Source organism: Erpetoichthys calabaricus, chromosome 7 (assembly GCF_900747795.2).
Source record: "Erpetoichthys calabaricus chromosome 7, fErpCal1.3, whole genome shotgun sequence".
NCBI classification, from domain to species: Eukaryota; Metazoa; Chordata; class Cladistia; order Polypteriformes; family Polypteridae; genus Erpetoichthys; species Erpetoichthys calabaricus.
The window spans coordinates 142,797,506-142,811,861 of NC_041400.2; the positions used below are offsets into that span (position 1 = coordinate 142,797,506).

General features: G+C 36.5%; 1 protein-coding gene across 4 annotated transcripts in view; it reads left to right on the forward strand.

The window, feature by feature from the left end:
* erbin (erbb2 interacting protein) overlaps positions 1-14,356 on the forward strand; it is a 303,640-nt gene that overhangs the window by 282,288 nt on the left and 6,996 nt on the right. For all 4 annotated transcript variants that reach the window (XM_051929687.1, XM_051929688.1, XM_051929689.1 and 1 more), the window contains 3 exons: positions 8,010-8,219; positions 12,768-12,860; positions 13,758-13,832. In XM_051929687.1, the coding sequence (XP_051785647.1) occupies positions 8,010-8,219; positions 12,768-12,860; positions 13,758-13,832 (378 nt within the window). The remainder of the gene's footprint in view (positions 1-8,009; positions 8,220-12,767; positions 12,861-13,757; positions 13,833-14,356) is intronic.

The window sequence follows — 14,356 nt, forward strand, 5'->3', positions numbered from 1 at the left end:
GTTGGTCCATTGTGTTTTCTGAGGTCCAAGGTCAACGCAGCCGTCTACCAGGAAGTTTTAGAGCACTTCATGCTTCTTGCTGCTGACGAACTTTATGGAGATGCAGATTTCATTTTCCAACAGGATCTGGCACCTGCACACAGTGCCAAAGCTACCAGTTTAAGGACCATGGTATCCCTGTTCTTGATTGGCGAGCAAACTCGCCTGACCTGAGGTATTGTGAAGAGGAAGTTGCAATATGCCAGACCCAACAATTCAGAAGAGCTGAAGGCCACTATCAGAGCAACATGGGCTCTCATAACACCTGCGCAGTGCCACAGACTGAGCGACTCCATGCCACACCGCATAGCTGCAGTAATCCAGGCCAAAGGAGCCCCAACTAAATATTGAGTGCTGTACATGCTCATACTTTTCATGTTCATACCTTTCAGTTGGCCAACATTTCTAAAAAATCCTTTTTTTTGCATTGGTCTTAATTGATATTCTAATTTTCCGAGATACTGAATTTGGGACTTTCATTAGTTGTTAGTTATAATCATCAACATTAAAAAAAATAAACATTTGAAATACATCAGTCTGTGTGTACTGAATGAATTTAATATACAAGTTTCACTTTTTGAATGGAATTACTGAAATAAATCAACTTTGTCATGATATTCTAATTTTATGACCAGCACCTGTATATCCAAGGCCTCTTTCAAAGTCAAATCTTAATTAGCTGTCAGATTGTGTTTTATAAGTATGTGTATATTTCTGGAGATATGCACAAAGTCTGTCATTCTTAGGATTAGAGTTCTTCCACTAGTTCAGTACTGAACCAGTCATGTCACTGGTCTGCTCTTCTCTGGTCATTTATACGAAAATTGGTGCCTTGTTTGCCACATGAAAGAATACTTTTTGCTATAAAATATAGAAAAATGTGACTGTTCTTCTTTAAAGAAGTGGCTTCAAAAAATGTTTGAATGCCTCAGTCAGTTTTCTTTACATTAACTAGGGGGCTCCGCCCCCTGCTCGCTTCGCTCGCCAACCCCTGGTGTTGTGAAATTACAAACAGCGTGATGTATGAATGAGATATAGCATAGTGTGAAGGTGTAGATGACGCATATAGGAAGCAAATAAAGTTGTCCATGTCCAAAAACGGGCTCAGAGAGGTAGATGCTAACTTTGTGTATGGTTTGTCCTTGTGATTTGTTGATGGTCATGGTCAAGGCAGGTTTAATGGGGAACTGTCGCCGTTTAAGTGTAAAAGGTAATTCCAGGTCAGAACTTGTAAGGTCAATTCTAGGAATTAGAACAGTATTGTTAGCATGTGATTCTGTAAGAAGTTTTGCTTCAGTAACATTGTGTGGCATGGTGTTGACGACTAAATGTGTACCATCGTATAAACCCTGTTTAGTGTGAAGGTTTCTTAATAGCATGATTATTGTTCCGTTTTTAAGGCTAAGATTGTGTTGTGGTAATCCGGGTGGGTTAATAGTGTTTAAATATTCTAAGGGGAAATTAAGATGGTCATTGTCGTCATCAGAGGCAACTTTGTCAGACCTTAGAAAGAGCTGTGCCACTCCAGGAAGTAATGAAATGATTTGGTTATTAATGTGATCAACATTAATATTTTCTGGACATAATATAGTTCGTTGTGTTAAAAGGGGTATTTGGTGTAATGAGATTGCTGTTTCAAATATCTCCGTAACTGTTTTGAAAGCAATGCCAATTGTCTGCGTATTTTAAGGTGGACTGAAGAATAGCCGAGCGCATGGCATGTGGAACAATAGCTAAGCACTGTGTAAAATCTCCTCCTAATAAAAGTACCTTTCCTCCAAAGGGAATATTATTATTCATCAACGTTTGTAGAAGTTTATCAATGGTGTTGAGTAAGTGACTGGATGGCATTAGATGCAAAAGCAAATGAACTATTGTAGGATCTAATGCAGTTCATAAAGTTTTTACTTTCAGGTACTTCGTTAGTTAGAAGCTTCTGTAGATATGCAGGATATGAATGTAAAGGAGGCAGTCAAATTTGACCCTTTTGACAATAACGTGTAAGTTCATTACTTGTATTGCCAGTTGTTTCTTCAGGGAAGTTAAGTGAATGACAATGATTGCAAATGACATTCATTAATCCCAATGAATTTTCATGAATAGTGGACTCATTATTGAACGCGTTGTCAGCTAACTGGCGCAATCGTTTAGCAGGTGTCTGTCGTTGATGTCCTTGACGTGTATGTTTTGTCTGTGCCGTTTGAGAGGCGCGTCGTTGTATGTGCAGGATTTGGGACGTGCTATTCTGGAGCTGTAATCGATTTGCCTGTGCTGTGTGAGAAGCCCGTTGCAGTTTAGGGCGTTCATTGTTTGTATTGAGTCTTGCCCATTTTTGTATGTCGGTTAGTCGACCGACATGTTTTTTTTTTTTTTAAATGCGGGTTCGTGTGTTTGGTCCCGTCACTCGAGCCGTATCGTTTTGTACCCGTGATCGTGAATTCATGACTTGTTTGTTCTTCAGCGTTAGAAATATGGATAAGTAATAAGGAGGATCGCACTCACTGTTAATATGGAGCCTTTTCTGTGGTTGTACGGTTAATAGTGCAGCAGTGTAATGAGATCGACCTATGCTGCATAATTTGAATGTGTTCAGATGACGTATGTTTAATACGGACGGTTCGTTCAGTAATGGGGCTTTGTGTCTCATTTCTTATTTATGTTAGTGTGGTCGTGGGTCCGAATCCTCCTTTTTGTGTATGTTTCGTGTACTATGTCCGTAGTCTGTCCCGTTTCGTGTCCAATGGGTTTGTGTGGCGCTCGCGTCTGACTTCTTTTTTTTTTTGTGTGCTAGGGGGGCTTTGCCTCACTTTATTTTATCTCTGTTAGTAGCGCTGGCGTCTGACTCCTTTTTTCTGTGTGCTATGGGCGCCTCATTTCTTATTTTACGTTGCTTTGCATCCGGTTTCCGTTGCTTGGAAGGGGGGTTTTGTGGGGGCGCCTGCACAGTACGTCTTTTGCGTCCACGGCCCATGGCCGGATGTCCCTGCGTCCATCCGGTTTACCATTCTCGGTTAGTAATATGGATTACAATCATGGAAAATGAAACAAAATAAAACAAAATTGGAAGTGATACTGTATTAATATTACTGTGTGAAGTCAAATTAACAAATATGAGGAGTTTTTCATCAAAAAATAGATAGATAGATAGATACTTTTTTATTATTATTATTATTTTCCCAAGGGGAAAAATACTGTGTATGTAAAAAGAGAAATATACCCAGCAGTTCCTTTATTTATTTTGTAAAGTGTGTTTCAGTATCCAAGACAAAAAAACATTAACTCCTGTTGAAAATTTGATCTGTACGAAAAAACTATGCAGAATATTTTGTATGTATCTCTGTTGCATATTTTAAAACATTTTTACAGTTTAACGCAAGTAATAGATCTCAAGGACAATGAGTAATGATTGTTATAATAAGGTTCTTCATCTGACCTACGAATGAAAAAAAAAACTATACGTTTTATTGAGAGTTTTTGTTATGTCTGAATAACACTGAAGACAGTGACAAGTAGATCATCTGACAGAAAAGTAAAACTGAATGCCCAAACTATTCTGAGAATATCCAAAACAGAATAGTCAGAGTATATACAGTCATATGAAAAAGTTTGGGAACCCCTCTCAGCCTGCATAATAATTTACTGTACTTTGAACAAAAAAGATAACAGTGGTATGCTTTGTTTTCCGAACAAACATTTTTAGTGAAGTAGTATTTAGTTGTATGAAATTAAATCAAATGTGAAAAACTGGCTGTGCAAAAATTTGGGTACCCCTTGCAATTTTGCTGATTTAAATGCATGTCACTCCTCAATACTGATTACTTGCAACACCAAATTGGTTGGATTAGTTTGTTAAGCCTTGAACTTCATAGACAGGTGTGTTCAATCATGAGAAAAGGTATCTAAGGTGGTCAATTGCAAGTTGTGCTTCCCTTTGACTCTCCTCTGAAGAGTGACAACATGGGATCCTCAAAGCAACTCTCAAAAGATCTGAAAACAAAGATTGTTCAGTATCATGGTTTAGGGTAAGGCTATAAAAAGCTATCTCAGAGGTTTAAACTGTCAGTTTCAACTGTAAGGACTGTAATCAGGAAATGGAAGGCCACAGGCACAGTTGCTGTTAAACCCAGGTCTGGCAGGCCAAGAAAAATACAGGAGCAGCATATGTGCAGGATTGTGAGAATGGTTACAGACAACCCACAGATCACCTCCAAAGACATGCAAGAACATCTTGCTGCAGATGGTGTATCTGTACATCATTCTACAATTAGGCACAATTTGCACAAAGAACATCTGTATGGCAGGTTGATGAGAAAGAAGCCCTTTCTGCACTCATGCCACAAAGTTGCTTGTTGTATGCAAAATATCATTTAGACAAGCCAGATTCATTTTGGAACAAAGTGCTTTGGACTAATGAGACAAAAATTGAGTTATATGGTCATAACAAAAAGCGCTTTGCATGGCGGAAGAAGAACACCGCATTCCAAGAAAAACACCTGCTACCTACTTTCAAATTTGGTGGAGGTTCCATCATGCTGTGTGGCTAGTTCAGGGACTGGGGCCCTTGTTAAAGTCGAGGGTCGGATGAATTCAACCCAGTATCAACAAATTCTTCAGGATAATGTTAAAGCATCAGTCACAAAGTTGAAGTTACGCAGGGGTTGGATATTCCAACAAGACAATGACCCAAAACACAGTTCGAAATCTACAAAGGCATTCATGCAGAGGGAGAAGTACAATGTTCTGGAATGGCCGTCACAGTCCCCTGACTTGAATATCAGCGAAAATCTATGGGATGATTTGAAGCAGGCTGTCCATGCTCGGCAGCCATCAAATTTAACTGGAGAGATTTTATATGGAAGAATGGTCAAAAATACCTCCATCCAGAATCCAGACACTCATCAAAGGCTATAGGAGGCGTCTAGAGGCTGTTATATTTGCAAAAGGAACTCCACTCAACTAAGTATTAATGTAATATCTGTGTTGGGGTGCCCACTGTCTACTTTGTTATGATGCATATTGCATATTTTCTGTTAATCCAATAAACTTAATGTCACTGCTGAAATACAACTGTTTCCATAAGGCATGTCATATATTAAAAGGAAGTTGCTACTTTGAAAGCTCAGCCAATGATAAACAAAAATCCAAAGAATTAAGAGGTGTTCTCAAACTTTTTCATATGACTGTATACAGTATAAGATGCATAAGATAGGCTGTTGTCTGGTATCCTGTCTTGCAAGTTGGGTGTAATCCTGTGTATATTTTAGGTTGATCTTGGAGAAATGTTTACGTTGTATATACTATTTGGAGAATAGTTTTCCACTCATCATCTGTGATTTTATCATCTTTGCATCATTATTTTATGAAGACTTGGTTTATTGTGTAGACATCTATGCAGTATCTGAGAATAGACTTTTATCTGTGGTGATTTAATTATATGGACAGGAAAGTATGATTTACTTTTAAGTATGCAATTAACATTAGTCATGCAGTGTCAAAGTGTTCCCTCTCCTGGTACTGGTGAATTTTTATTTTTTTAATTTTTTTAATTTAAAATTCAGCTTCCCTGTTCACAGTAGCATACAGCACTGTGCAAAAGTATTTGCCCCCTTCCTGATTTTATTTTTTTGCATGTTTGTCACATTTAAATGTTTCTGATCAACAAACAAATTTAAATATTAGACAAAGATAACCCAAGTAAGCACAAAATGCTGTTTTTAAGTGATGATTTTATTTATTAAGGAAAAAAGCTATCGAAACCTACATGGCCCACTGTGAAAAAGTAATTACCCCCCTCCCCTTGTTAACTCATGAATTAACTGTGTTTAGTCACATTTTTTGGAAAGCTGAGTTCAATTTCAGTAGTCACAACAGGCCTGATTACTGCCAGACCTGTTGAATCAATAGATCATTTAAATAGAACATGTCAGACAAAGTGAAGTAGGCCAAAAGATCCCAAAAAGGAAGACATTATGCTGTGATCTAAAGAAATTCAGGAAAAGATGAGAAACAAAGTAATTGACATCTATCAGTCTGGAAAATGTTACAGAGCCATTTCTAAAGCTTTGGGCCTCCAGCGAACCATGGTGAGAGCCTTTATCCACAAATAGAGAAAACATGGAACAGTGGTGAACCTTCCCTGGAGTGGCGGGCCTACAAATATTACCCCAAGAGTGCAGCAACAACTCATCCAAGAGGTCACAAAAGAACCCAGAACAACATCTAAAGAACTGCAGGCTTCACTTGCCTCAGTTAAGGTCAGTGTTCATGACTCAACCATAAAAATGAGACTGGGCAAAAATGGCATGCATGGCAGGCGAAAACCACTGCTGACCAAAAAGAACATAAAGGTTTGTCTTACTTTTGCCAAAAAACATCTTGATGAACCCCCCCAAGACTTTTGGGAATATATTCTGTGGACTGACGAAATAAAAGTTGAACTTTTTGGAAGATGTGCATCCCGTTACATCTGGCGTAAAAGTAACACAGCATTTCAGAAAAAGAACATCATACCAACAGTCAAACATGGCGGTGGTAGTGTTATGGTCTGGGGCTCCTTTGCTGCTTCAGGATCTGGACGGCTTGCTGTGATTGAAGGAAACATGAATTCTGCTCTCTACCAAAAAATCCTGAAGGAGAATGACTGGCCATTAGTTCGTGACCTCAAGCTGAAGCACACTTGGGGTCTACAGCAGGACAAGATCCAAAATACACCAGCAAGTCCACCTCCGAATGGCTTAAAAAACAAAATGAAGGTTTTGCAGTGGCCTAGTCAAAGTCTATACTTGAATCCAATTGAGATGCTGTGGCAAGACCTTAAAAAAGCGGTTCATGCTAGGAAACCCTCCAATGGGGCTGAATTGAAACAATTCTGCATAGAAGAGTGAGCCAGAATTCCTCCACAGCGATGTGAAAGACTCATTGCCAGTTATCGCAAACACTTGGTTGCAGTTGTTGCTGCTAAGGGTGGTATAACCAGTTATTAGGTTTAGGGGGCAATAACTTTTTTACATTGGGTCGTGTAGGTTTGGATAGTTTTTTTTTTTTTTTCCTTAAATGAAATCATCACTTAAAAACTGCATTTTGTGTTTACTTAGGTTATCTTTGTCTAATATTTAAATTTGTTTGATGATCTGAAACATTTAAGTGTGACAAACATGCAAAAAAAATAATCAGGAAGGGGGCAAATACTTTTCACGGCACTGTTTGTTTGTGGGAAATAAAAACATTTTCTTGGCTTGTTGTGCGTAATAATGTATCATATATGATAAAAAAATAAATCTTCAAACACAACTGTGAATTATGATGTAGGAGAATACACTTAAATAATCGTAGTCTTTTACATGGTGAAAACCATTTTTAAAGTTTTGTAAACAGTACAATATATGGTATCAGAGCTTCTACTGTATTTGTGACCCAAGTTAAAAAATTACATTTTGTGTTGGTTGACAGACACATAACCAGTTAAGGCAAGCACAGAATTTGAATCAATAACCTTCTAACCTCAGTTAAGTCTGTGTATGCATCCTCCTGAAAAATATGCCTTCTTATCTGTTTTTATTATTGTTTTATGATACATTTCATTTGTGTCCTGATTGTAAGCTTATATAAAAAGGTAGAGCTCAATAAATGGACCCTTTTGAGATAACAAACTCTGAGTTTATTATTTTCCGTTTATCTTGTAGTTTTGTGCAATTCTGTACATAAATTTAATTTGAAAATTAGGTATCTGAATATGTTACACACTTGGTACTGTATATAGAAAAAGTTTTTAAAAGACTTATCTTTTTATAAGGGTGTTGACCTAGGAGTTTTTTAATTATTAAAATAGTAAAGCTGCATAAATATTTGGTAAGTAAATACATTTTTGGAGTAATATTTATTTGAACACTTGAAACACCATTACATGTTTAAGTTTGTGTTTCTGTGTTAGTATTTTTATGTTTTAATCTGTTTGACACTTTCATTTACAGGTGCCTTTATCAAATGGACAAATGTGCCCAGCTTCTAGATCTCAGATAAACTCCAGTCAAGTACACTGTCCACCCCAGCAGGGGACTGTGGTGAGACATCCTTCGAGAGAACAATTGATAGATTATTTAATGTTGAAAGTAAACCAACCACCCCAGTACAATCAGTCACAGGGACCGACAAGATCACCCCATGAATGTGTACAGCAAGAGGTGCAGAACTTATACGGCTTTTTAACTAATTAATTGTTTTTCCTCAGATTTAAAGTATTTTGAGTAACGTTTATTGGTAAAACTAATACAGTTTTCCTGGTTTAATTAGTTAAAAGAAAAACTTGATTTAAATTTTTTGTGTTGATATTTTTCATTCAATGTATTTAAATTAAATATACAAGATTGTAAAATACTAAAACAGACTTTAAAAATTTTTAAAAGTCTGGTATATGATTGTTATAAACTCAGCTTAGTTTGCCAGGAAAGAAAATGTGTAGCACAGATGATATATATTTAAGGTTTTCTGCTATTGCACAGTGCATCGTGTCTGCATTGCATTTCTGTCATGTAAAAAATATATTCACACAAAGCTGAAACATTGTGTATACGGGTTACTTGTGTTTTACTAATAAAACCTATCAGATGTTCATTGCCTTAGACATAAGCAAAAAGGAAGTAAAATTGAAAATCTAGAATATGCTGAAATCAGAAGACATTTTATTAACAACTATTTGAAGCTAGCACTTGTCACTATTGCCCTCATTATAGACAAACCTCTTCCATTTAAAGCACACAGTGTGTTTAATTTTGTTCCTGTGTTGCTATTTTTTTTCCCCCTCATCATTGTACAAGGAGATATCTTTGCTTGGAAATACTCAAAGATGACTTGACAGTAGTTCTTGGTCCACATTTTAAATTTTGGGGGACTCATGAACCATAGCATTAACATTTTTATTTCCTTTGCTTGTTGTTATAGTCTTGTCTTAACTTGGTAACATTGCCATTTAATTTGATTGATATGGGCAACTTGCTGTATTAGTTGCAAATTAAATTCCTGCTGTGCGTCATTATCATACAGTGTTTGGTGGATTGGCGATTCTAAATTGGCCCTAGTGTGTGCTTGGTGTGTGGGTGTGTTTGTGTGTGTCCTGCGGTGGGTTGGCACCCTGCCCAGGATTGTTTCCTGCCTTGTGCCCTGTGTTGGCTGGGATTGGCTCCAGCAGACCCCCGTGACCCTGTGTTCGGATTCAGCGGGTTGGAAAATGGATGGATGGATGTTTGGTCTTAGTTGCTATATTTAAAGGTTGCCACTGGTGTTTTGCATATCATCCTGCATCATCCTATTTTATTTGTGTGACCTAGTATAATACATATATGCAAACCTGTTCCTTGCCATATTAAAAAAAAATACTAATATTGGGTTTTAGTGCTTAGCCATGGAAATACAACTGAGATAAACAAAAATCATTGTAGAGTTTGTTATTCAATATTTTTAGAAAATTGATTAAAGGTCTAAATACTTTTTGCAGTGCACTGTGTACTGTATATGCTCAGCATTGGCATCTTGACCTGCATTGTTTAGTATTTTGTGCTCAGTCCTAGCTCAGGCACATTACAGCTCAGATCTGGATTAAGTGGATCTGAGAATGTTGCTATACTCTCACCCAGGGGGCCATTTCATTAAGAACATCTATCTATTGCTGGTTTAAAACCTGTTTAGCTTTTAGGACAGCCAGGATTTTTTAAGGCCTGATTTAACCTAGGTACTGGAAACATGCCTGCCTCAGTATCATGCAGGAGATTGTAGATTTTTTTGTTCCATTCACTCATTTATGCCACAGATTTCCTATTCCAACCAAACCCAAAATGCATTATTAGATTACATCCAGGGACTGTGCAGACAACTGGAGTAAATGAAAGTCAATTTTACATATGTGGAAACAGCATGTGATGTGTACCTTGTGAATTGGTATATAGTCCTGCTGTAAGTATCTATTTCAAAAAGATTATCTACATGATCAGTAAAAATGCATTGGCATGAAATGTCATTCAAATGGTCCTCAGTTGGTGTTAAGAGGTCTAATATATACTACAAAAACATTCCCCTCCCTATTATGCTACTCAAACACCCTGTACTACTGACATAAGGAAGGATGGAGTGATGCCATTTATTCAAAGTTCTGACCCTGCCATTTATATATCGCAGCAGATTATGATATTTGCCAGACAAGTGCCTGTATTATCAAGGGTCTCAGAGTAGGAAAATAGTCATAACTGGCTCAATAATCTGAGTGTCACAAATAGAGCCTTGCAGAAGGTATGGGGGAGATCACAGAGAGGGCAACTGCACATGAATCTGGAAGACAATCGGGAATTCTGGAAGAGTGAATGCAACATAAGTAACAGTGCAGGAATAGTCATTGCTAGTTTAAAAAAAACTATATTATTTTACAAGGCATTTCCCATGACCATAACAGTAGGAAGGCGACTTTTCTTTTTTTTTTCTTTTTTTTTTTGTATTTTTATTTTATTAATTTTCGTTGTAATCATTCCATACAAACAGATCAATTTATAACCCAACAAAATTGAAGACAAATCAAACCCCACCCCCGAGAAGGAGAGCTTAGCTAAAGGAAAATTGCTTAAGGCTTTTTAATAAGGCAATATTAAACAAAGGAAAGGGAGAAGTAAATATATATGTAAATAAGAGATGGAGAAGGGAGTTAAATGCGGTAATAGTTATTTCTCTTATTCTAAAATAATATTGATTAAATCCTGCCAGGTTTTGAAAAAATTTTGTACAGATCCTCTAACTGAGAATTTGATTTTTTCCAATTTCAAATAATGTAAAACATCGGTTTCCCACTGACTTATAAGAGGAGAATTAGGATTCTTCCAATTAAACAAAATAAGTCTGCGTGCCAAAAGTGTAGTGAATGCAATCACCGTTTGCTTGTCCTTCTCCAATTCAAGTCCATCTGGAAGAACACCGAACATAGCTGTTAATGGGTTAGGAGGGATTGTGATACCAAGGCTGTCTGAGAGGCACTTAAAATTTTTGTCCAAAATGATGTTAGTTTGGTGCAGGCCAAAAACATGTGACCCAGTGAGGCAGGAGCTTGGTTGCAGCGTTCGCAGGTTTGGACAGTTTTAAGCGAGACAGATGGGCTCGATATATAATTTTTAGTTGAATAATTCTATGCTTTGCGCATATGGAGCTCGAGTGAATTCTCTGCTTTGCTACCTTCCACTCCTTTTCTGATATATTGATTAAGAGATCTTCTTCCCAATGTCCTCTTGGATCTTTGAAAGGTAGGGACTCTAATAAGATTTTATATATTGCGGAAATAGTGTTTATTTCCTCGAAATTGAGCAGTATTTTTTCCAGCATTGTGGAGGGTGCAAGGTGGGGGAAATCGGGCAATTTCTGTTTAACAAAATTTCTAATTTGAAGATAGTAAAAGAAATGTGTAGCTGGGAGGTTGAATTTTGAACGTAGTTGTTCAAAAGATGTAAATATGTTGTCTATATAAAGATCTCTGAGCATTTTAATCCCAAAACTTTTCCAGGTATTAAAAACTGGATATACTTGCGAAGGTTGAAAGAGGTGGTTCTCTTGCAGAGGTGCCACTGATAAAAGATTTTCCATCTTAAAATGCTTTCCAATTTGGTTCCATATTCTGAGTGAGTAAAGCACAATTGGGTTATTAGTATATTTGCAATAACTTTCATTTATTGGAGAGCAGAGCAGGGAGTATAAAGAAGTACTACAGGATTTTACTTCTATTGCGAGCCAAGCCTGTGTATGTTCATTTATTTGTGTCCAGGTTTTTATGGCTTGTATGTTTGCTGCCCAGTAATAAAACTGAAAATTAGGTAAAGCCATGCCACCTTCTGCCTGAGGTCTTTGTAGGGTCGCTCTTCGGATACGTGGGTGTTTTGAGTTCCAAATGAATGAGGTTATTGTTGAATCTAACTGTTTAAAAAACTATTTATTGATATATATTGGAATGTTTTGAAATAAAAAGAGAAGTTTAGGAAGGATATTCATCTTAACAATGTTAATTCTTCCGGCTAGAGTGAGATGAAGGGTTGACCATCTATGCAAGTCTTGCTTAATTTTTTCCATACAGACGCCAAAATTTTGTTGATAAAGAGCTTTATGTTTACTTGTGATGTTTACCCCTAGGTATTTAAACCTAGGCGACTTTTCTTTAGTTTATTATTGATACATTTATTCAGAAATAGCCTGTATTAATTCATAGGCAGGGTGTTTACAAGTTTATTAGACTCTTAATTCATCTTAGAAACTTCATAACAGAGTAGTATACTGATACTTAGGTTGTGGGGATTGGTTTTGATGGGAGAAATTTAATGTGCAAATGACATTGCCAGTGCATGTAAAGACTTTAAAAGGTAATGTGTGTCCTTGTGAAAATGACAAAGCAAAAATTGCTTACCTGTAAGTAAGTAGCACATACAGTACTGAGCAAATAAGAATTGTTTTGGTAACTGCTTTGATTAAAATTTAAATACTTTAAAGCAAAGACAAATAACACAAGTTAAATTAAATGAAAATTGTATCTAAATTACACTAATATTTTTATCTTTGTAATCTTTGATATAAAGAGTTAGTTGCTGATTTAGAAAGGTTTAGCAAAATTATATTTGTGTTTGAACACCCCAGATTTTAATTTATATACTTATAACTGTATACAATCTGCTTGTACTTGGCAAGTAATAGTCTAATTTATTTTATTGTTACAGGTGCACGTGAAGCTTGAAAAGAATCCTGAACTGGGTTTTAGTATATCAGGAGGAATTGGTGGCAGAGGAAATCCTTTCCGACCAGATGATACAGTAGGTGTTTCAATACTAAAACGTAATACAATTTGCCTGTTATATAATAGAAAATTCAGTATTTCCATTACATATAAATAAACAAACTCTTAATTTGATCTTGGCTTTTTTTTTACTGCTGTTGTGATCCTTTTTAAAATGGTATATCTAGGGATTATAATGCAACTGAATTTCTTGTGCTTGTTAAAAGCGGTCTTACTGCAGTAGTGATGTTTTATTTTCTACCACATGGACAATGATTACAATTCTGACTACTAGAGTCTCAGGTTCAAATTCTACCCTTTGCTCTATATATAGTTTCCACTCCAAGCTAAATGAACATGTAGTTTGTGTTTACAGTATTTACCTCTTATACTGTTACTATAGTATTCATTGACATAGTGTCCACTATGAAAAGCATTTCACAAGTAAATGTTTACTTGCATAGTGAATTTCATATGACATTTTCAAAGCATGTAGTAATGTAGCACAGAGGAAGTCAGTCAATGCAGGAATTTTGAAGACAGCTGAATGGTTATGCAGGTATATACTGGGAGATTTGAATAGAACTACACACATGTTCTTGTACAAAGTAAAGGATAGTTCATTGAAATTAGTCTTAAACACAGTTATTCTACTTATCAAGAAATCAACTGTGATCAATTCAATGATGTAGAAGTGAATCATGGAGGAGGGGATAATTGTGAAAATGAAACAGCCATACTTACAAATTACAAAATCATGTATCTGTTATTGTACTGTAGTCATTTCATACATCTTTCAAGAATTATATTTTCATTAATATTTTTACTAGGTGTAGCATAGGAAGGTGGGAGTGAGTCAGCCAGATACCCAGCTGAAGTGAGGTAGATTTTAATGGAAACTTCTCTGATAATATTGTTTCTAATAACTTTACAGGGTATATTTGTTACGAGAGTTCAACCTGAAGGCCCTGCCTCCAAGCTTTTACAGCCTGGAGACAAAATAATTAAGGTAACAATTTTTTAAAACAGTAACATTTTCTGAGTATACTTTGAATTTTATTTTGTTTAACCTTAGTAGGAAAGTGTTTTAGAATATGAATATTTTAGAAAGATGTCAATGATGCCTCTCTGTAATATTTCTGCAATCAATACCCACAACACCTATGTACCCAGTGCAGTGTTTCCATTACTGTTTAGTAGTCAACTACCCCTTTTGAGATTTTAGTCTTACTGGTGTACTTCTTTTTAACCAATGGTAATGAAGTGATAATAATACTACCAGCTACGTTACCTGTCAGGCAGGTTATAGAATAATTTTTAAAACATTTGATATCTCTTGTCTTACGTGTACCCTCAGCAGTCATCCTACACCTTTCCTCGGTATCCTTGTGTGTTTCAACCCGTCATGGCTGGTGTTTGCTCTATCAGTTCTGCTTCTGTAAAGCTTACTTCTCAGACTCTGTCATTTCAAGGCATGTTGCTTGCCTCCCACCTGCTTTTTGACTGCCAGCAATTGTAGACTGGCACCCATTA